This window comes from Mustela lutreola, chromosome 14, assembly GCF_030435805.1.
Source record: "Mustela lutreola isolate mMusLut2 chromosome 14, mMusLut2.pri, whole genome shotgun sequence".
Classification (NCBI taxonomy): domain Eukaryota; kingdom Metazoa; phylum Chordata; class Mammalia; order Carnivora; family Mustelidae; genus Mustela; species Mustela lutreola.
Window position 1 is genome coordinate 35,507,618 of NC_081303.1, and position 23,654 is coordinate 35,531,271.

General features: G+C 36.7%; 1 protein-coding gene across 2 annotated transcripts in view; it reads left to right on the forward strand.

The window, feature by feature from the left end:
- Positions 1–23,654, forward strand: part of RC3H1 (ring finger and CCCH-type domains 1) — an 88,362-nt gene that overhangs the window by 35,607 nt on the left and 29,101 nt on the right. For both annotated transcript variants that reach the window (XM_059146982.1, XM_059146983.1), the window contains exons 2-7: positions 5,360–5,747; positions 9,539–9,659; positions 10,782–11,021; positions 11,439–11,614; positions 16,332–16,532; positions 19,801–19,933. In XM_059146982.1, the coding sequence (XP_059002965.1) occupies positions 5,517–5,747; positions 9,539–9,659; positions 10,782–11,021; positions 11,439–11,614; positions 16,332–16,532; positions 19,801–19,933 (1,102 nt within the window). In that variant the 5' untranslated portion in view covers positions 5,360–5,516. The remainder of the gene's footprint in view (positions 1–5,359; positions 5,748–9,538; positions 9,660–10,781; positions 11,022–11,438; positions 11,615–16,331; positions 16,533–19,800; positions 19,934–23,654) is intronic.

Below are 23,654 nucleotides of genomic sequence, written 5' to 3' on the forward strand. Positions count from 1 at the left end.
AAACCGGTTTAATGAAGAAAGGGATAGAAGAGTTGTAAATAACTTCATTTAAATGCTTTTTTTCCCCCAATTAATAATATGTATTTGAGCTAGATGAATAAAGAAACTGAAAGAGAATAATAGCAGTGGTGAATCTGTGGAGGTGGCATGGAAATAAGGACTAGCAGGATGGGAAATAGGAGTGAGAGGGAGACATTTCAGTGTAACCGTGTAAAAAAAATGTTTGATGTACATGAATATCACTTTTAAAAAAATTTACAAGAGTTAGTCTGAGATTGTGGTGCAAATATAGAGGAGATATATTTTCATATAAATTATTATTTTTTTAATATTCTTATGTTTTCACCAGTTACTTTATTTCATTTCAATATGTCTGAGTCAGTGATACTTAACCTTCCCCCCATCTTCCTCCCCAAATAAAACCTTTGAGAATCTGATAAAACTCAGGGATCTTATTCCCAGAAGAATGAGATGTGTATATAAACAATTTTACCTATCATTTCCAAGATTAATGGATGCTTTGATCTAAGCCAAATACTGTCATTGTGGCTTTCATATGCAAGAATATTTTTAAAAATCAGCTGTTTGTTGATATAGGTTTATATGCAAGGCAGTCTGGTGGGGTGCAGGGGACACTAGAACTAGGAGTTGGGAAACTTGGTTTCTAATTCTAGCGCTGCCATTATCAAGCTTCATGACTTTGTAACTGTTTTACTTGTCATGCCTTTTGGTCTTCTCCATATCAGATTGGTGTGGTGGAAAGTGCATGTAGCCTTTAGTGTTAAGTACTGACCTGAGGTGGCTGTGTCGTCTTGACTTGGCCAGATACTACCTGTGTGACCTTGGACAGAGTTCTTTGAATTTTTTTTTTAATGTTATTTTTATTTCTCTGCCAAAAGAAGAAAAATGATCCCAAGTTCTTTGGGTTTTATTTATTTTTAAAGATTTTATTCATTTGTCAGAGAGAGAGAGAGAGAGCGCGCACAGTGGGTGTGCAGTGGAGAGCTACCCATAGAGGGAGAAGGAGGCTCCCTGCTGAGCAAGGAGCCCAATACAGGACTCCATCTCAGGACCCAGGGATCATGACCTGAGCCTGAGCCGAAGGCAGAGGCTTAACTGACAGACACACCCAGGCATCCTGTTCTTTGGGTTTTAAAGATTAAATGAAAAGAGGTGTTTGAAAAAGCTTAATAATATTTGCTTTTGATAGGGACAGAAGTAAATGTTAGTATATCGTCTTGAAAAACTAGGTTAGAACCAGATGATCTCTGAGGTCTCTTTTACCGATAAAATTTTGAATTCTTGTTATAACAGAATGATTTAGAAAATTTTTTATGGCAGCATAGATCTGAGTTCATATAGGAGAGCCATGAGTTTTCAAGTCTGTAAAACTGATGTTGACCATGTTTTTTTTACCTGTTTCCATATTGCAGTGTCTGACATATAATAAATCTCAAATATTTATTTATAAATTTTTAAGACTCATTAAGGAATAATGTAGATTAGAATTTCTTAATTTAGAGTTTCTAAATACCTTAGAGATTTCTGAGTAGATTTCCACAGGTCTGTGAACTCTCTGAAATTACACACAAAATTTTTAGTGTGCCTAAATTGCAGTAAGGAGCTATAGCTTTTATAGTGAACAAGACACATTAGGTCTTAGCTCTTGTCGAATCTGTATTCTTATAGAAGATGGGTATTAAGTAAGCAGATTAAAATATAAGAAAGAGGGGCACCTCTGCCTTCAGCTCAGATCATGATCCCGGGGTCCTGGGATCAAGCCCCACATTGGGCTCTCTGCTTGATGGGGAGCTTGCTTCCTCCTTTCTCTCTCTGCCTGCCTCTCTGCCTACTTGTGATCTCTGTCTGTCAAATAAATACATAAAATCTTTTAAAAAATTAAATATAAGAAAGAAAATGCTACTTACAGATGATAGAAATGTTTTATAGAGAATTTAAATACAGTGATGGGTTAAAAAGTGATTTAGAGTTTTAAGTGGTCAAGGAACACTTGACATTTTTGATAACATCAAAGTAAATGGTTTCCAATTCAAAGATTAGAGAGAATACCTCATATTATTATACTAAGGTGGGAACACGTTTCCCTTGAATAGCTGGACAGTACTAGGGAGGTGGAATGAGTGTTAGAAAATGAAGTTGAAGTAGAATTATGTCATATCAATTAGGGTTTTGTAAACCAGTATAAGAAATCCAGAGTTTATTGTAAATCTTACAGAAAGCTGTTTTAGGATTTTAGCTGAAGAATGATGAGAAAAGGAAACTCAAAGTAGAGATCTGATGATTCCAACATACAGGAGTTTAAGAGATCAAAAACACAGTCAGCAAGTTGGAGGGGACGAGAGGAATGTGTTTCATTGACACTTTATAAGAAGCAGGAAGTTAGTAGTCATCTGTTTCACATCTTATTGAGAAGACAAATAAGATTAGAACAGTGACCTGACCATTAGATTTGGCAGTAAGGTTAGCAGAATTGCTGTGAGGTCAGTAGCTATTAGCGCAGCTTTGTGACATTGGTTTTTGAATGAAGTCACATATAGTTCTTCCTTACTTCTATTTAACCTTTAATTTGTGAATGGTGATACGGCTAAGAGTTTGGGTTTTGTGCGAGAATATCTGGGTTTAGTATTTTAGCTCTTTCTTTTTATCTTACTCAGCCTCTCTAAACCTCCATTTCTCAAATCTGTAAAATGGAATAACAGTAATTACCTACCTTTTATAAGTGCTCTGTATGCAAGGCATTTAGCATAGAATGTGGCACATAGCTGTGTAATGGTAAAAATTGTACTGTATTGCCCTTTGGGGTTTGTATAGTTACAGTGTTTGAGAGAATAAAGTGCTGTGTTTTGTTATCTTTACTTAATGGTTAAAAAATTTTAAGTTGTTTCAAGACTATACTAATAAAAAGGAAGGAACCATTAAATTACTTTGCAGAGATTAACACAAGATCAGATTCTTCACAGGCATTAATATAAATTGCTATGCTAATCTATAGAAAAGTTCATGTAGGTGATACTTTATTGATTTAATCAGGTTCAGCAAGCAGTTTTTTGACTAATACCTACTTCTTTCTTCTGAGTATTATGTCTTCTAAAACTTTACTCCTTTTTTTATTTTGGAACATTTTTTAACCCCATACACAAATGTAGCATTTGAGTGCAGTTGAATAGAGTAATTAGATACTGTTCTCTTTTTTACCATTCCAGATGAGAGTTTCAGTTTATTAAATAGTAATGATTTTATATAAACATAACTGTAGCTACTCAATCTATTTAATTAAATCTATTTTATTGGAAGTATTTATCTTTAAAACATTATAGAAATCAAAATGTGAGCAGTTTCTTTCTTTACTCATTCTTGTTATTGCAGGGGCCATTTTAACACACATGCAGATAACTTTAATTTTATATCCTAAACATGAAATTAACCTGGTAAAATCCATTTATCTTATAGCACACTTTGCAAAAACCCAAACAAAACTAATATTACTTAGAAGGCGGATATTATGACCGTGCCGTTTCCCTGTTTCCCCAATAATTCAGTCTGGCACATAGGAGTGCTTAGTAAGTATTTGCTGAATGAATGAAACTGCTCTCTCACCAATAAGTGCCTTGCATTTAAGGTTGAGTTATTTCAATAAGACAAGAATTAAATATAATGCTTGAAGAATAAGGTATCTAGATGATTTACTTTCCTAGTTAATTACAGCTTAAATAATTTTTTCCATCTTTGTAAGCAGTCTCTCAAGCAAAATCCAATCTTGGAGAACCTTGTAATACTATTACTTTATTATTCTGAACGATGTTCATATTTTTAGAAATGACATTTAGAGTAAGTGTATACTTATATGCTGGAAGTTTTAGGTTGAATTTTATATAAAGAATTTCTGTTAGACACAGGTGATAGATTTTGTGATTTGGCTATTATCCTCTGCCAAAAACAGAGACTAGGCAATGGAATTTGAATTATAATTGTTCTGTCATTCATAAATTTGAGAATTTAAAGAATCTTTTGAAGTAAATAATTTTAACTGTGCAGTTGTTCAGTACAACACACAATAGCAGTAAATAAAGGCTATACCAGGGGCTTAAAGATAACTATCTGTAAATAAAATTCTTAACAATATTTAAGACCCTTAAAAACAAACTAAAAAAGCCCATAGACTTTTTATTTAAAGTCCTTTTTTTTTTTTCCTTAATATTTTATTTATTTGAAAGAGAGACAGAGATAGCTAGAGAAAGCAAGAGCAGGGAGGAGAGGGAGAAGTAGGCTCCTCGCCAAGCAGGGAGCCTGATTGGGACCTTAATCCCAATCTTAAGATCATGACCTAAGCTGAAGGCAGATGCCCAACCAACTGAGCTACCCAGGCGCCCTACCTATACCCAATTTGATGATAAAATATTTTAAGGTGGTTTTGCTTTATGCCAATTTTTAAAAACTTTTTTGAGGTGTAACATGTACAGAATTGTACATGTCATCAGTGTACAGCTTGATAAATTTTCACAGCTGAACAGATAGATGTAACTGGCATTCACATCAAGAAATAGTATTATTGGGAGGGAGACAAACCGTAAGTGACTCTTAATCTCACAAAACAAACTGAGGATTGCGGGGGGAGGGGGGTTGGGAGAAGGGGGGGTGGTTATGGACATTGGGGAGGGTATGTGCTTTGGTGAGTGCTGTGAAGTGTGTAAACCTGGCGATTCACAGACCTGTACCCCTGGGGATAAAAATATATGTTTATAAAAAATAAAAAATTTAAAAAAATAAAAATTAAAAAAGCAAAAAAGAAAGAAATAGTATTAGTAACCACCTTAAAAAGGCTAATTCTGGGATACCTGAGTGGTTCAGTTAAGCGGATGCTTTTCTCTCAGGTCCTGATCCCAGGGTCCTGTGATCGAGTCCCACTTCCGGCTCCCTCCTCAGCAGGGCGCCTGCTTCCCCCCTCTGCCTGCTGCTCTCTCTGTGCTCACACTCTCACTCACTCTCTCTCCGACAAATAAATAAAATCTTAAAAAAAGAAAAAAAAAGGCTAATTCTTCTATATAATCATAGACTTCAGTAAACTTCAGAGATGTAGATACTGGATCTAACTTTATTACTAACTTCATTTGTTACCTTGAGCAAGTAATTTTCTTTCTGGGGTCCATTCCCCATCTCTACAGTGAGGGGATAAAACTAGATGTTTTGTTATGGCTCTGATGCTATAGAAGTGCAAAACAATGTACTATAGTAATAACAGTGTGGTATAAAATGTTGTAGGTAGTAGAGTGAACGCACGGTTTAATTGAAAAGGAAGACACACTGATTTTTCTCTCTCTCTCTCTTTTTTGTTTTCCAGGTTATATTTCACACTATGTGCTGACTGTATCTACAGAAGATATTTTAAAAAAAAAAAAAAAAAAACTTTTTTCAAAGATTTTGATTCCAGTGGAATCTTTGCTTTAGATTATTTTCTCTGTGTGTGTGCGTGTCAGTGAATTGTAACTCCAGTAACAATGCCTGTACAAGCTCCACAGTGGACGGATTTCCTCTCCTGCCCAATTTGCACTCAGACTTTCGATGAAACAATTCGAAAGCCCATCAGTTTGGGTTGTGGCCATACTGTCTGCAAGATGTGCCTGAATAAACTTCACCGCAAGGCTTGCCCATTTGACCAGACCACTATCAATACAGACATTGAGCTCCTCCCCGTGAACTCAGCATTGCTACAGCTGGTGGGTGCTCAGGTGAGATGGGGCACTTACTGTTCAGTTTCTGAGTGTATGTGTTTTTCTCCTAAGGGAAACTTGAATTAAAATTGGACAACATTGCCTTTTACCTAAATAGACAGAAAATTCCACTGGTACTGTGCAAATCCTTTATTTCAGTGTGTTGGGAGATACATCGTGGGGGTGTAGTGTTCCTTGGTCATAGCACAAAACAGTCCCTTAATCTGGTGGTCAGCCTTTCTCAGCAATCTCAGCTGTTCAGATCACTAGAGAGACCTAAGAGGATAAGTCACAGAGACCTCTTAATATTGAGAAAAATACTGCTCATAAAACCATTGCTTTTTACTTAATAGGAAAAATGAAGCTACTTCAGACAGTTGTCCATAATAGACACTAACTGAAATGAAAGATGAAGACGGTGACAAGAACTCTAGAGCATATTGGGAACCATTTTTCTAGAGTAGAAGCAAATATTCCTAGGTATCTAAATGTTAAAATTAGTCTAGCAATTCTGATGGTAATACTCTAAAATTTAATGTCCTTATTCTCAAATTTAGGGATCAGTAGTATCTTCAGAAGATTTCACAAAGCCAAGGGAGGTGGGTTGTTGAAAGCTAGATATGATTTATTTAAGTAATCCTTTACTAAATGTTCAGAGTGTGAGTCTGAAATGCCATATATTTACCAAAAATCATTTTTTGAATAAATATACTAGAACTTTGGATCTGGCTGCATTGATGTTCTCTAGATCAGTCTTGGCAAAAGCTGCTAAAATGTACGAAAGGTTGATATTATGTATGTTGGAGATGAAGAGAGCAGTTGTAGAATAACTTATTCAAAAGGAAAACTTATTTATAAACCTCTCTTGTGATGTTACGAACAACACTACAAAATATTTGTCAAAAGGGGAAGTGCAATAATAGGTCCTTTTGCTTCTTGCACTTAATTTTTCATTTCATAATAATTTCTTTTTATTTTGAAAATCCCATATGATAGTTCAGAAACATTTAAAAAATAGACTTACTAAGAGTAATAATTTTAAAAATATACTATTTTAATAATAGCAAATAACCAAGGCTTGCTTTTTTTTTTTTTTTTTTCATGAAATTGTCTAAAGATGAACTAACTCTTTCTACAAAATGAGTAAGACCTTGTTATATCTTAACTGAAACAACTAATGTTTATATTTGAGGATTGGGCATTTTATTATTTTTTTTTAATTTTAGGTGGTTAACATACAATACAATATTGGTTTCTGGAGTAGAATTCAGTGATTCATCACTTGTTTACAACACTCGCTGCTCATAACAAGTACCCTGCTTAATGTCTATCACCCATCTAGCCCATCTCCAACCCACGTCCCTCTGTCTGCCCTCAGTTTGTTCTCTATCATTAAGAGTCTCTTATGGTTTGTTTCCCTCTTTCCTTTTTTCTTTTCCCCCTTTCTGTGTGCTCATTTGTTCATTTGTTTTCTTTCTTAAATTCTACATATGAGTGAGATTATATGGCATTTTTCTCTGCCTGATTGATTTCTCTTAGCATAATATGTTCTAGCTCCATCCATGTCATTGCAAACAAGATCTCATTCTTTTTGATGGCTGAGTAATATTCCATTGTAGATATACACCACGTCGTCTTTATCCGTTCATCAGGCGATGGACATTTGGGCTCTCCCCATAGTTTGGCTATTGTTGATAGTGCCGCTGTAAAACATGGGGGTGTATGTATCCCTTCGAATCTGTATTCTTATATCCTATGGGTAAATAACTAATAGTGCAATTGCTGGATCATAGGGTGGTTCTATTATTAACATTTTGAGGAACAAGGACAGGGAATTTCAATATATAGTAGTCACTATTTTAACTCTAAAGATTTCCATTAGAAAGCTGTTACGAGTTCATAAATGAATTAGGCAAAGTTGCAGGATACAAAGTCAACACATTAGTTGCATTTTTATACACTATCAATGAAAAATCCAAAAGGAAATTGAGAAAATGAATCCGTTTACACTAGCATCAGATAATCAAATACTTAGGACTAAATTTAGCAAAGGGGGAGAAAGACTTGTGCACTGAAAAGCTACAAAACGTTGCTGAAAGAAATTTAAAGAAGACATAAATAAATAGACATTGCTCATGGGCTGGCAGAATTAATATTGTTAAGATCATAGTACTACCCAAAACCATCTACAAATTCAATGCCAGCTGTATCAAACCCCCAATTGTGGTTTTCCTTTTTGCAGAAACAACAACAACAAAAAGCCAATCCTAAAACTCACATGGCATCAGAAGGGACCACAAATAGTTAAAACAATCTTAAAAAAGGACAAAGTTGGAGGATTTAGACTCCACATTTTGAAACTGCAAAGCTACAGTGATCAAGACAGTATGGTACTGGTATAAAGACATACATTTAGTTCAGTGGAATAGAACAGAGCCCAGAAATAAACCCACGCATGTGAAATGATTTTTGGCAATGTTTCCAAGACCATTCAGTGAGAAAAGGACAGTTTTTCCAGCAGTTGGTGCTGGAAAACTGGATATCCAAATGCAAAAGAATGAATTTGGACCCCTGCCTCACACCAAATACAAAAACTAATTCAGAATGAACCAAAGGCTAAATGTAAAAGCTAAAACCATAGAACTCATAAATCTTAATGATCTTGGAGTAGGCAGTGGGTAGGTTTGGTTTTGTTTTTTCTTTTTAAGATAGGACATGAAAAACACAAGGAATAAAAGGGTAAATTGAATTAAATCAAGTGCTTCAAAGGACCATCAGGGAGTGAAAGACCCAACTCTCAGAATGGGAGAAAATAATTGTAACTCACATATCTGAAAGTCATGTCTAGGATATATAAAAGACTCTTAAAGTTATGGACTAAGTCCTTTATAAACCATTTGTTTCTAATGAACTGATGCAGTTTGGAATAAAAACCTAATAGCAACTAAAGTTTTTCTCCCTTCTGCTCCCTACTTGCAGCTTAGCCTTGTAAGTCTATAACCTTTTTTTTTTCAGATTTAGATGTGCTGATAAATTCCCCTGCAACTTCATATGTAATAAATAAATAAATAAAAGATTCCTATAATTCAGTAATAAAAAGGACATAATGTTAAAATGGGGAAAGATCTGAATAAATACCTCATCAAAGAGGATATACAGATGGTAAATGAACAATGGAAAGTTGCTCAATATCATTTGTCATTAAGAAATTGCAAATTAAGACAATAAGATTATGCTACATACCAATTAGAATAGCTAAAATCCAGAACACAATACAAAGTGCTGGTGAGGCTATGCAGCAACAGAACTCATTGATTGCTGATGAGAATAAAAGATAGTGTAGCCACTTTGGAAGTAACTATATATGGTTCTTTGATTTCTGTTAATGTGAAATGTCCAAAGTAGGCAACTCCATAGAGACAGATAATAGATCATTGTTTTCCTAAGGTTGGTGGGGAGTTGGGAGGAAATATGAGAGGGGAGACAAAAGAGTATGATACTGTCTTCTTTGGAGGGATGATGAAAATGTTCTAAAATTGTGGTTATGGTTTTACTGTTATAAATATACTAAAAACCATTGAACTGTATATCTTAAATGGGTAGCTTATATGGTGTACAAATTATATTTCAGTAAAGCTATTACAAAACCAAAACCAGTGCATTAAATTTTGTGTATTAGTATAGAAAAGGCCTTTGGAAGAATTCAGTAAATTTCATAAGCGCTTTGATGTTACCACAGAGTAGCAGTGCATAAAATATACTCAATAAAACAATGAGTACTCATACAGACCATTTCTTCTGACCTGAAGGTCCCTGAGCAGCAACCCATTACTTTGTGTAGTGGGGTTGAAGATACAAAGCATTATGAGGAAGCCAAGAAATGTGTAGAAGAATTAGCATTGTACCTGAAGCCACTCAGCAGTGCTAGAGGTAAATCGGATGCAGCTACCCATGCTAAACATGTTTAAACATCATTAAGGATGTTTTTATTATCATAAAAATTGTACGGGTGCCTGGAGGGTGCAGTCAGTTAAGTGTCTGCCTCTCCGTTTCAGCTCAGGTCACGATCTCAAGGGCATGAGATTGAGCCCGGTGCCAAACTCTGCTCAGCTCAGCGTTTTCTTGAGTTTCTCTCTCCCTCTGTCCCTCAACCTCCTCTCTAAAATAAATCTTTTATTTTACTTATTTGTTTATTTATTTATGTATTTTAAAGATTTCATTTATTTATTTATTTGAGAGAGAATGACAGAAATAGCAGAAGATAGTACAAGCAGAGAGGAGAGGGAGAAGCCAGCTCCCCGATGGGCAAGGAGCCCGACACGGTGCTGGATCCCATTACCCTGGGATCTGAAGGCAGATACTTAACTGACTGAGCCACCCAGACTCCCCATAAATAAATCTTTAAAAAAAAATTGTGGGCTGTAAGTGAATGCTAATGAAATTTACTTATTTATTATAAATCAAACCCACAACCACTAAATAATATCATTACAAATCACATTAAATAGGTGACTTCAGAGTTTATGTGATGTTGGAAACATTTGAATGAGTTGCAAATATAAGTGAATGTGGTTTCAGAAGAGCTCTCCATCATTTGACAACTCTGGATTGTCTGCCTTCTATTCAGTTTTATATGGTGTGCCGTAGGGAATGAAATAAAATTGGAAGTTGCTCTTTCTGCCTTGCCATTATGACTTGTTATTTCATTAGGAAGGTAAAATTAACCATTAGGAAGTAAAATGCCAGAACTGTTAGGACCTCAAGATTTGAGTCTTAATATCTGGCCTTTTCCCCTTTTCCCTCCGTGGTTATGATGAATAATGATATATTTAAAGTTGTAATGAGTGTTATATTTACATGAGATAATAGCTTTTGTATACTTTTAAAATGCAGGCTAGGCTTTATATGGTTTTATCTATTATTTATTTTAAACATTACAGTAGAACTGGGAACTATTCATGTATGTATAAATCAGTAAGCCCATCAGAGAAGTTTTTCTGGACTCTAAAATTGCATTGTAAACCTAGAAATAACTTTTTACTCTCTTTAAAGGAGTGGGTCTGAATAGCACTACTCAGAGTGTTCTGAGTCGCCCAATGCAGAGGAAGCTGGTGACTCTGGTCCACTGCCAACTAGTGGAAGAAGAAGGCAGGATTCGTGCTATGAGAGCAGCCCGATCTTTAGGTGAACGAACAGTTACAGAGCTCATTCTTCAGCACCAGAATCCTCAGCAACTCTCCTCTAATCTTTGGGCAGCAGTCAGGGCTAGGGGCTGCCAGTTCCTTGGACCAGGTATGTGATCAAAGTTTGATATTTACTCTACTAATAATTCTAAAAGTATGATGTTAAGAACTATAAGTGTGATATACAAAGGCTAGTTTTTCTGTTATTACCAAGAAATATTCCACTTGACACTCACGGCTTGGGTAATTCCATGTCAGTATTTTAGAGCATGTAAAACATTTCTCAGTGTCAAAAGTTTTCAATTTGATAGAAATTTTTTTTTATCTGCTTTCTTAAGTAAAATATGCAGAGTATAATATAAAATTGCCCCAAAATGGTTAGAAAGTGTAACTGTGACTATGTATTACAGTGTTGTGTTGCCCATGGAGTGGTACCTGCAGAAATTGTTAAATATTGCCCTTCTAATAAATAAATTTATCTTACCTTTATACATGATAAATTTTGGTTTTGCCTAACTTTCCCTAGCAATGCAGGAGGAAGCTCTAAAGCTGGTTCTCCTGGCCTTGGAAGATGGTTCTGCTCTGTCAAGGAAAGTCTTGGTTCTCTTTGTGGTGCAAAGATTGGAGCCACGGTTTCCTCAGGCCTCTAAAACTAGCATTGGGCATGTTGTTCAGCTCCTTTATAGAGCTTCCTGCTTCAAGGTATGAACTAAGGTTATATTTCAGCTTAAAAGGAAACATTATCTTTTTCCCAAACTTAAGTAATAAAACTTTTTTTTTTATATTTTATTTATTTGACAGAGATCACAAGTAGGCAGAGAGACAGGCAGAGAGAGAGAGGAAGGGAAGCAGGCTCCCTGCTGAGCAGAGACCCTGATGCAGGGCTTGATCCCAGGACCCTGAGATCATGACCTGAGCTGAAGGCAGAGGCTTTAACCCACTACAGGTGCCCTAGTAGTAAAACTTTTGAGTTTAATAAAGTTGCCCCTAAGAAAATTAAAAGAGTTTTTGTTTTGAAAAATGTAAAAAAAAAAAATAAATGAAAGGAATTTAGATGGTGTCCTATTAAAGTTAAATCTTATTTTATTAATTTTTTTTTTAATTTTATTTATTTATTTGACAGAGATCACAAGTAGGCAGAGAGGCAGGCAGAGAGAGAGAGGAGGAAGCAGGCTCCCTGCTGAGCAGAGAGCCCAATGTGGGGCCCGATCCCAGGACCCTGAGATCATGACCTGAGCCGAAGGCAGAGGCTTTAACCCACTGAACCACCCAGGCACCCCTATTATATTAAATTTTGTATATTAGATACTGAACAACAACAATTTGATCCACATATGGATCAAACTGAGGTTTATAGATTTTGATATTTGAAGAGGCTAATAAGCTGTGTGTCATTGTTCCACTAAGGCTATATGCAGAATTGGTCTGAAAACAGAGTAATTGAAGCAAGAAGTTTCATTTTGCTCTTTGCTCCTGCTGTAATTCCACATGTACAGTACTGGAGTTAATTTGTCATTTCATTTTCAGTATATATAATAAGGCTGGACATACTCTTTTTTTTTTCTTTTTTAAGATTTTATTTATTTATTTAACAGATCACAAGCAGGCAGAGAGAGAGGAGGAAGCAGGCTCCCTGCTGAGCAGAGAGCCCAATGTGGGACTTGATCCCAGGACCCTGGGATCATGACCTGAGCTGAAGGCAGAGGCTTAACCCACTGAACCACCCAGGCGCCCCTGTACATATTCTTTTGTATCCCAAATTGAATCAGCACTGCTTTAGACAATCAGTGCTTCCTATGTAGCATTTATCATTCATCCTGTTTTCCTGACTTCTTAATGTGAAGGCTTCTTGCTTCTGTCACACACATACCTAGTACTTCATGGACCAGAGAGGCAAGCCACTAAAAATTTTTTAATTCATACAGACTGTAAGGATATCCTTTCCTGGGTCACCATGTCCCCTCATCTGACACTCAAACTAAAAAATCCTACGGTCTGTTGTAGTTTATTTTCTCATTTCCTGAGAAAGCATGGTTTATAAAATCAACAGGAAAACATTTATTTTTATAAAAACTATATTTTATATACAAACATAAAATAATTTATATATTTATTTATATATTATATATAAATTATATGAATTACATAATTGTAATGATAGAAATAATATTGTTGAGTTACATAATTGTAATTATAGAAATATTGTTATATATTATATTATAAATATATAAATAACAATATATTTCATAAATATGTTTTGTAAGTTAATAAGACATTCGTAAATAATAAAATTATTTATATATTTTTTAAGATTTTATTTATTTATTTGACACAGAAAGAGAGCACAAGCAGAAGGAGTGGCAGGCAGAGAGAGAGAGGGAGAAGCAGGCTCCCCCCTGAGCAGAGAGCCCCACCTGGAGCTCCATCCCAAAACCCTGGGATCATGACATGAGCCGAAGGCAGACACTTAACTAGGTGCCCGGAAAGCATGCCAGTTTAATTTAAAAAAAATTTTTAAAGCTCTGACTAAATGCCCACATTATTTTTCTTTCTTGAGTCAGATTATATATATACTGAAAATGATGTGTGCACTCCAGGTCTGTACCCAACCCTGTTCTTAGCCATAGGTGCCTCTGGGACTATTAGAAACTTTAGCCAGAATAACTCCCAAGTAGTTCAGATTGTCCCCAAATAACTCACATTGGTTGTAATGATTATAACATGATTGTACAGTGTTATGTGCAGTACACTTCAGAATGTCTGTCTGCTTCCAAAGTTCTTTGTTCTTTAATAACAGCACAGACACAATATTACAAGCTTAAAAAGTAAAAAGAAAGAAAAGGAAATCTATCCTTCCCCTGTGAAGAATAATAAGGGGTCCAAAAGCCCCAGAACACCCACAGTGAACCTCTCAATCCTAATTAAAAGCATTAATAGTAATTGAAAAGAGATTGGAAATTTATAAAAATCCAATTATTTTTCATTTGGGTCCTGATTCTTTCCCTTTATTTCATTGTCTACCTGCTATCTTCTCTTGCTGGTAATACGTGCCACAGTCTCCCATCATGAGACTTATCTTCTCTCATTGCGATAGGTCCATACCCTAAATTTTATTCACTATGTTAGAGTTTCTGTTAAGTATCTACCAATACCTGTTTAATTTGTGGAACTCACATCGATGGAGCTCACATCTTCCATTATTCCTTGTAGCTGTGTCTGTCCATATAGCTGTGTTCTAACTGCATCCTTTTAGCATCTCTTTTATTCCGTTTACTTTTTCAGGGGTGCCTGGTGGCTCAGTCCTTAAGCATCTTCCTTCGGCTGAGGTCATAATAAATAAATAAATAAGATCTTTAAAGAAAAACCTTTTCAGGCAGGGATAATAAGTACAGTACAGTTCCGGGACTTACTGTAGACATACATCTCTTGGAAATCTTTGACTGTTTTTAGTTAAAACACAGTTTTGAGAATCTAGTATATCATATGGAAGACATTCTACATTTTAATAAGGTTTAGCTTGTATTGAGAGGATGTTTTTATACATCCACACATGCATTTGGTCTTTTGACTTGCCTTTAAATGGTGACAAAATATATTTGTTTTTGTGACTCTAGTTCTTTTTTTTAAATCTATTTGGTCTTTTATAGATTTGCCTAACAAAATTTAAATTAGGACTTCTTGTAATAAGAATGGAATACATTTAAAAATATAATCAGGATGACCTAGAAGTCTTGCTGTAGTTTTCTTTGGAAGGAAAAAAATGGGAATTTTCTGCTAGAGGAATTTGAGTCCTTGTGGGAATAAAAGGTTAACAAGGTAAAAATACGTTCTGAAATATGTTAGGATACAGGTGATCCAGGAGTAGAATTAATTATTTTGCTTTGGGGGTTCCTGGGTGGCTTAGTTGGTTAATTTGAGTTGGCTCAAATCGTGATCCCGGGTTTCCGGGATTGATCCCTGTGTGGGGCTCCCTGCTCAGTGGAGAGCCTTCCTTTATCTCCCTCGCCCTCTCCCTCTGCCCCCCCACCCGCTCATGTGCTTTCTCTCTCTCTACCCCGTGCACACTCTCTCTTAACTCTATCTCACATAAATAAAATCTTTTAAAAAATATTATTTGACTTTGATTTCCTGAGCCTTTGGCCCAAATCCAGCTTGATTCAAAGTGTAGCGATACAGCAAAGACAACAATAGTACCTACCTCAACAAGTTTAGAGAAGTAAATGAGTTAATATGTCAGTATGATGGTTAATAAGTTAACACACTGACTAGAGCATACTAAAGGCTCAATAAGGGTTAATCATTTTAATTACTAAAAGATATTATCATTATTATTATTTTATACTTTCTGATGGTGGCCAAGCCTGCAAAACTCTGTGGAATATTAAGCTAAGTACAGATTAATCGTCTTTAGAATCATACCAGCATCTGAATGACACTCTTTCAGTTAGGTTGTCAGCCAGCTCAATGCCAGGCAAGCCCAAGTTTGATAATCCACAGTTATGAAGAAGAAACATACATTGTTGTTGTTATTGTCTTTTTCAGAATAATTGCATATTTTCCCTCTTTTAAAGTCCTTGCTGTGTGTGTGTGTGTATATACACATACCTATGAATGTATATAAAAAGAAATAGACTCCATATCCAATGTGGGGCTTGAATTCATGCCTTGAGACCAAGAGGCACATGCTATACTGGCTGAGCCAGACAGGTGCCCTGAGTATTTTTCTTCTTTGAAAAAATGCGTATCTGCACATCTCTATATGTATTAAAGTCTATCCAGTTTAGTTTGCTGCAGCACATATTCATTCTTTCTGTAAGACCTGTTTGCAAGATTTTTTTTTTTTTTAAGATTTTATTTATTTATTTGACAGAGAGAGATCACAAGTAGGCAGAGAAAGAAAGGAGGAAGCAGGCTTTCCGCCGAGCAGAGAGGCCGATGCAGGGCTCAATACCAGGACCCCAGGATCATGACCTGAGCTGAAGGCAGAGGCTTTAACCCACTGAGCCACCCAGGCGCCCCTGTTTGCAAGATTTTGATGTCTTTGAAGGGGGAAGTGTAAAGCAAAACAGTGTGTTCCATTTTAATCTTATTATTGTTGTTAAAAGAAATTTGTTATAGGGACACCTGATGACTTAGTCAGTTAAATGGCTGCCTTTGGCTCCGGTCATGTTCCCAGGTCCTGGGATGGAGTCCCACCATTGGGCTCCTTCCTCAGCAGGGAGCCTGCTTCTCCCTCAGCCTCTGCCTGCCACTCTGCCTGCCTGTGCTCACACTCTCTCTCTCTCTCTGACAAATAAATAAAAGCTTAAAAAAAAAATTTGTTATATTAAAAATGATCTGTTCTCTATATGTGCTCATATAAAGTATAAACTCATTTTCTTTCTTACCGGACTCATAAGATTGTTGTGTATCTTACTAGGTCACCAAGCGTGATGAAGACTCTTCTTTGATGCAACTAAAGGAAGAATTTAGAACCTACGAAGCTCTACGGCGAGAACATGACTCCCAGATAGTGCAAATTGCTATGGAAGCAGGCTTACGAATTGCACCAGACCAATGGTCCTCTTTACTTTATGGAGACCAGACTCATAAGTCTCATATGCAGTCAATTATTGACAAGGTAGACCTTTTTTTGATCCTTACTTCTTGTACTAATATTGGAGTTTGGGTAATTCATGATTTAGTAATTTGTTTAATGAATGTATGTTAAAATGAATACTGTATGTCAGGCTCTTATAAATTACTTATCTGTAGCTGAGTATCATAGCTAGTCACATAGTAATTCCAGTTTGTTTATATAATTAGTGTATAATGACATCATTCATATAAGATTTGACTAGTGGTGGATGACCAGCACACTCTAGTATTCTTTAGAGAGTCTTCCATCTCTGTTATTGTTGCCTCTCTCCCTTGTTTTGTTCCCTGAGTTTTCATCATCGCGTTAACTAAACCCATCTTCTAAATGCCTTTATTGTTCTCCTGTAACAGCCATTCAGTCATCTGGAGAATGTATACATTAGGGTTTCTTATGATTCTTAGCAACAGTAATTTCACATAAGTTACCAATCATTCTAGGATTTATCAGATTTTCAGTAAACTTATTTTTACTTTATCTCTTTGTTATGATAAGAAGGTCACCAGAGTACACATGATCAGGCTCCATTGTTGCTGGCTCTAAGTGCTGTATTTAATTCTGTTAAAACTAGGGTAAATCCTGTAATTGTTTTTGTTGTAATTCAACATGAAATATACAAAAGTATAAAAAAAGTCTTAAAGCACCATGTAAATATATATGTTATAATAGCATTAACTTTTACTATTTTACCTTAAATACTTAAAACCAGCGAGATGATTATACTTTAGAGTCTACCCACATTTAATTTAAAGAAGTAAGATCAAGATGTTAGGGTAGATCAAATATAATATTATTTAACACTTATTGAGAGTTCACTGGCGCCTCGTTTTAAATAACCCATTTAATCCTTTCAATAACCCTGCGCTGTCCCAGGGAGGTAGATTAAGTACATTTCTCCAGGATGGCATAGGTAATCAGTGACAGGGCTGGATCTGAAGTTGGGTATACTGGTCTAGAATCCATGTTCTTAACCACCAGATCTTTCCAGACTATTCTGTCACTTCTTGTTATTCCCAGGATAGGATTATTTGAATGAATAGTGTATTGATGTCAAAGGACAATTGGGAAATGGTTTTCTATGCTTGTTACGTAATTTTCAGTATAATGTATATTACTTCTTTTGTCCTATAAATCTTTTCTAGATATCTTTGCTCAAACTTTACTTGCAACTCCTAGGTCTGAAATTATGCAACTGACTGATTATAATGTATTGAAACCTTAATAATGGTCTCTTAGAAGAGTAACTTTCTACCTCTAAAGAGAAACTTGGCTGGGTTTTATAAAGATTCTACAATGAGGTTGACCTTTTGGGTGAATTAGACTATGTAGTTTATTCTGTAACAGTATCCTCACATCATGAGCAATAATTTGAATTTACTATCCAGAGACTTTACAACAAAATGATATAAAGACTTCACAGTGTATGTGGCATCTTATTATCTAGAGTGGTATAACTTCCTGTGGTAACGAACACTGTCTAATGTGGTGATCACTAGCCACCCATGGCTGTTTAGCCCCCAGAATATGACTGTGCAACTGAGAGCTACATTTTTATTTTATTTTATTAATTTTAACTTAAATAGCCACATATTGCTAGTGGCTACTACACATATTGCCACTGTGTTGGACCTTACAGAGAATTTATTAAAAGTGATAATGAAAATCAGTAATCATAGTAAATTAATGGATAAGCATGAATTACCAGTTCACAAAGAAGAAACATACGTAATTGATAGAATAGAATTCACCTCCAGTAATAATTAAATACACATTTAAAACTGACATTACAGGGGCACCTGGGTGACTCAGTGGGTTAAGCCTCTGCCTTCAGCTCAGGTCATGATCTCAGGGTCCTGGGATCGAGCCTCAAAAGTATCAATTGCTACATTATTTATAAAGTAGAAAATAAGCAAATGGTTAAAGAAGTTACCTTTCTGGTCAGAACACGGTTATATGGCCATTAAAATTAGTTATTTCAAGACAGATACTCTCTTCAGCTGATAAATAACATTCAGTTTCTTTAAAAAAAAAAAAAGTGAAATATTTGTATTAAGTGTCAGTGAGGATACATGGGTGTTGTCATTTTATTAGACACTTTGAAGTATTTCCTAATAAAAGTGGTTAGCAATAGAAAAATGCTTTTGTTGGGAAGCCTGTGTGGCTCAGTGGGTTAAAGCCTCTGCCTTCTGCTCAGGTCATGATCCCAGGGTCCTGGGATCGAGCCCCGCATCGGGCTCTCGGCTCGGCAGGGAGCCTGCTTCCCTTCCTCTCTCTCTGCCTGCCTCTCTGCCTACCTGTGATCTCTGTCTGTCAAATAAATAAAATATTTTTTAAATGCTTTTGTTAAAATACTAATGGTAACCAAAACTGTAAGTTTATAAATTATAAATTTGTAAAAAGCATGCAAAGATGAAAAAATTGAATAAAGGCTTGTTAGCATTTGAATGGTTATTTTTCATGTATTTTTAAATGTATGCTTTTTTTTAAAAAAAATTACGTTTTAAAGAGTGACCTTTTAGGGAAGCAAAAGTCTCATCTTTGTTAGTAAAAGGCATAGAGAGCTAAATGTGTCCAAGTAAGTTACTATAGCCTAATCAATTTCCCCTACTCAAAGTCCTATATACAGGGCCTCTCAGGGGAGTTAATGTAAGAAAGTGTGTCATTAATTAAGCTTGAGGAAGGTACACAGCCAGATAACTTCCAAGAATCCCAGCCATTATAAGATTGTTTTCGAGTTGGAGTGGACTTTGGAAATTTTTTAGTCCATATCACAGATGGACTTCCAAGTGAGTCCGTAAAGGCTGTGTCCGGTGTGGTGACTTTTGGTCTCGAACAGAACTTGAACTCAAGCTCACTTTGACTGAGTTCAGTTTCATTGTTTTTGGTATTGTATAGCCTTCTCTCTAAACTCCAAATTTCAGTTCTCTGGAAGCACTCCAAGAGCCAAACTAATACAGTGCTCTAAGAATGTAAGATGGAAAGAGTATACTTCCAAATTGAGGAATTGAGAAAGGGTCAGACACATTTGAGGATTGTGCCATCAGAGGGAAGAGAGTTTATAGTCTGCCAAGCTGTGAAGGCAGGGGAGTATAGGGTTTGCTCAGGCACCAGTAATCCAGTCTGGCCAAAGCCTGAAATGTATGGGAGGATAAAATTAAATGTAGTAAGTTGCAAAAATGATTGCAATATTACACAGTTTTTACTTTAAAAGGATTAGCTGGGTTTTGGAAAGTTAATATTTATCTTTTTTAAGTTGCAGACCCCAGCCTCTTTTGCACAAAGTGTTCAGGAACTAACAATTGCTCTCCAGCGAACTGGAGATCCAGCAAATTTGAACCGACTAAGACCCCATTTGGAGCTATTGGCAAACATTGACCCTAGTCCAGGTAAATTAACCCCAAGGGAAATTAATGGACTGTCCTTTGTGTGCCTCAGTGCTGCTCAGTGATTCTTTTAATTACCTTTTGTTACATTCCTTTTAGACACTGTGTAAGTTTCTGGCCCCAACCTCTTGTATCTCTATCTTTATTGCTTCAAACCTTTTTACTTACTGCTCACTTCACCAGGGAAGTAGATTCACTCTGGGATCCTTCGTTTTCTCTTTCTCATATAACAGAATTGTACTCTATTTACTGTTCTCATCTATTTTGACAAAACCCAAGTTCACTAATTTTTTTCTATATTCTGTGTCCTTAGTTGCCGTTTTCTTGGTCCCATTTTTTGCCCTCTCTGTGATGATAATGTCTCTCATTCATTAAGCATCCTCTCTTGCGCATCTTTACTTTGTCAACCCTTTTCTTGCTCCTTCCCCTTGACCTGAAAATCACCCAACCTTCATTTTTCACATCAAAGGTATTTTAGCTTGTGTTCTGCTGCTGGCCCTGTGTTTTATTCCTGTTCCTGACCTTCACAAGTAATTTCCCAGTTTCAAATTCCAGAGACGGCTTCTCAGTCCTCAAATTACTTGATTTCTCTTTAGTATTTGATGATGTTGTCTACCAGTTCCTCAATATGGGGACTCTCTTGATACTGTATCTTTCTCTACTCTCATAATTTCCTTCTGACTTCTCTAGATTGTGCTTCTGTCTTATTTTGACCATTCTTCCCTCCTGCCCACTAAGGAGTAGGCCAGTTGTGTTCTTGGAATTTTGTTTCCTTTGCATTTTGTTGATGATGGTCGTTCATTCCCACCACTGGTATTACTCTCTGGAGAAAATAAGCTCCCAGATATCTCTATCATCGTTCTCTCTTCATCACTCCAGATTGACTTTCCCAAATGCTTTCCGAGGTTCTTCATGGTCTCTTCTGTTCTTCGAAGCGGATTCTTCTTCACTTGATACAGCTCTTCTTCCTGTGTTCTGTGTTAAATGACCTCATTGTCTGAGGTATTTACACTTAAAACCCAAGTCTTTTGTCTTAGCTCATATCTTTTCCTTTTACTCGTTCTACATATGATTTGGGACAACTGGATCTCTCTGTTCTTTCACAATATCCCTCTGTCCCATGCCAGTTAATACTGCATTGGTGAGGGCCTTATTCTTTTTCCTGAGACCGGATGCCTTCCATTTTCTGCTACTCTTAATTCTGTTTTTAAGTTCAGTCCACATACTGCTGCAAAATAAATCACATCTCTGATCTTATTTCTGTGCTCATAAACTTTCAGTGACACCCCATTGCTTATTGAATAAGGTTTGGAAATCTTGACAGTGGCATTTCGGGGCCCTCTATTTTTTTCTTTTTTTTTTTTTAATCTACCTTTATCGAATTTACTGTCACTTGGGTACCTGGGTGGCTCAGTCAGTTAAGTGTCTATCTTCAGTTCAGGTCATGATCTCAGGGTCCTGGGATTGAGTCCCCATCAGGCTCCCTGCTCAGTGAAGAGCCTTCTTCTTCCTCTCTCTCTGCTATTCCCCCTGCTTGTGTGCTTGCACACTCTCTCTTTCTCAAATAAATCAAATCTTTAAAAAAAAAATTTATTCTCAAAATTGCTTAAATCAGACCAGGTCGAATATAGCCCTAGAACCCAGTCATTTTTCTTTTTTCCCTATTATGCTTTGCTCTTTCTGAGCAATCAAAAGAGCACTTCCACCCCATCAAGCACCAGCCTTTTTGTCTATAGCTATGCCGGTATGGGCTGCTATCCCTGTGAAACAGTGGATAAACTGTACCTCTCCACTAAGGCCTCTCCCCCTTCTCATGTTCCTAATATCATCTTGTCAAGTATATCATTCCAGTATCCTCTGTTTCTTATATGGCCAAGTTGTCTTCTCTACTGGAGTATTTCTGTCAACATACAGACATCCTATTACTCTTGTCAACATAACCCCCTTGAACAATATTTGCCATCCACCTACTACTGTTTTTGTCCTTTTTTTTTTTTTTTTTTTTTTTTTTAAAAAAAACATGCTCTCGGGGCGCCTGGGTGGCTCAGTGGGTTAAGCCACTGCCTTCAGCTCAGGTCATGATCTCAGGTTCCTGGGATCGAGTCCCGCATCGGGCTCTCTGCTCAGCAGGGAGCCTGCTTCCTCCTCTCTCTCTCTCTGCCTTCCTCTCTGCCTACTTGTGATCTCTCTCTGTCGAATAAATAAATAAAATCTTTAAAAAAAAAAAAAAAAACATGCTCTGAACTTACTGCAGTCAGGCATTTATCTCTATTGTTCAACGAAAACTGTTTTGTCAAGGTCACAGGTGACTTCCATGAAGTTAATTCCAGACATAACTTCTTGGTTCTCACTTGTTTGACCTGTTAGCAGCATTTAATGTTGTTGTTCACTTTCTGATCCTCTTAACGCTTTTTTCACTTGACTTTCCTATTTTCCTTCTCATTTTATGGGACCCTCCTTTGAGCTTTGAGCCTCCTTTGCTAATTTCTCATCTCTATAGCCTCTCACTTTTGGATTGCTCCCAGAGTTTAATACATGTATCTCTTTTCTAATTATACCCATGTCCTAGATAACATTGTCTAGACTCATAAGTTTAAATATTATTTATATGACTCACAAATTTACTATATTTTGTCAGTTCTGAAGCCCACGTTTCTTTTGATCTTATCATTTCTGAAATTGGAATGCATCTGTGTAATGACATGTAATTTAATTAACACTCTTTTTATTTTGGTGACACATAAAATAATGGTGTATTTTGCAATTGATTTAGATTCTGTGAAACATGTAGTATATCCAGCCCATACTTTCTTCCTGAATTCTTTTGTATATCCACCTCCTTGTTCAGCATGCAGCAGGCCTACTTGAATATCTAGTAATTTCAAACTTAGGGGCACCTGAGTAGCTCAGATCGTTAAGCGTCTGCCTTTGGCTCAGGTCATGATCCCAGGATCCTGGGATGGAGCCCCACGTTGGGCTTCCTGCTCAGCAGGGAGTCTACTTCTCCCTTCCTTCTGCCTCTTCCCCTGCTTTTGCTCTCTCTGTCTCTCTGTCAAATAAATAAATTTAAAAATCTCAAAAAAGGGTGCACTTGGGTGGCTTAGTGGGTTGAGCCTCTGCCTTCGGCTCAGGTCATGGTCTCAGGGTCCTGGGGATCCAGCCCTGCACTGGGCTCTCTGCTCAGCAGGGAGCCTGCTTCCTCCTCTCCTTCTGCCTGCTGCTCTGCCTACTTGTGATCTCTCTCTTTGTCAAATAAATAAATAAAATCTTTATTAAAAAAAATAATTTCAAACATTCTGTCTAAAAGTGAGTTCCAGGTACCTTAACACACACCCCACCTTCCTTTCCTTTTAGTGGCAACTCCAACCTTCCATTTCATTTCCTCAGTCCAAACACCTTGGAGATCTCTTCAACTCTTCTTTCTCATGTGTGGTACCTCTGATCCAGCAGCATACCCTGGAGGTCCTTCCCTTTAAAATCCATGTAGAATCCATCTGCTCATCACCTTCACTGCTACCATCCTCACTCTCTTCAGGGATTACAGAATCGCCTCCTGTTCTCAGTCTGGTTTTAGCATAGGAGCTAGAGTGATCCTGTTAGCAGTCTGCTCAGAAATTCTCCAGAACTGATTGAGCCCTGTGTTGGGTTCCACACTCAGCATGGAGTCGTCTTCAGATTCTCCCCCTTGCCCTGCTCGCACACGTGTGTGCTCTCTCGCTCACTC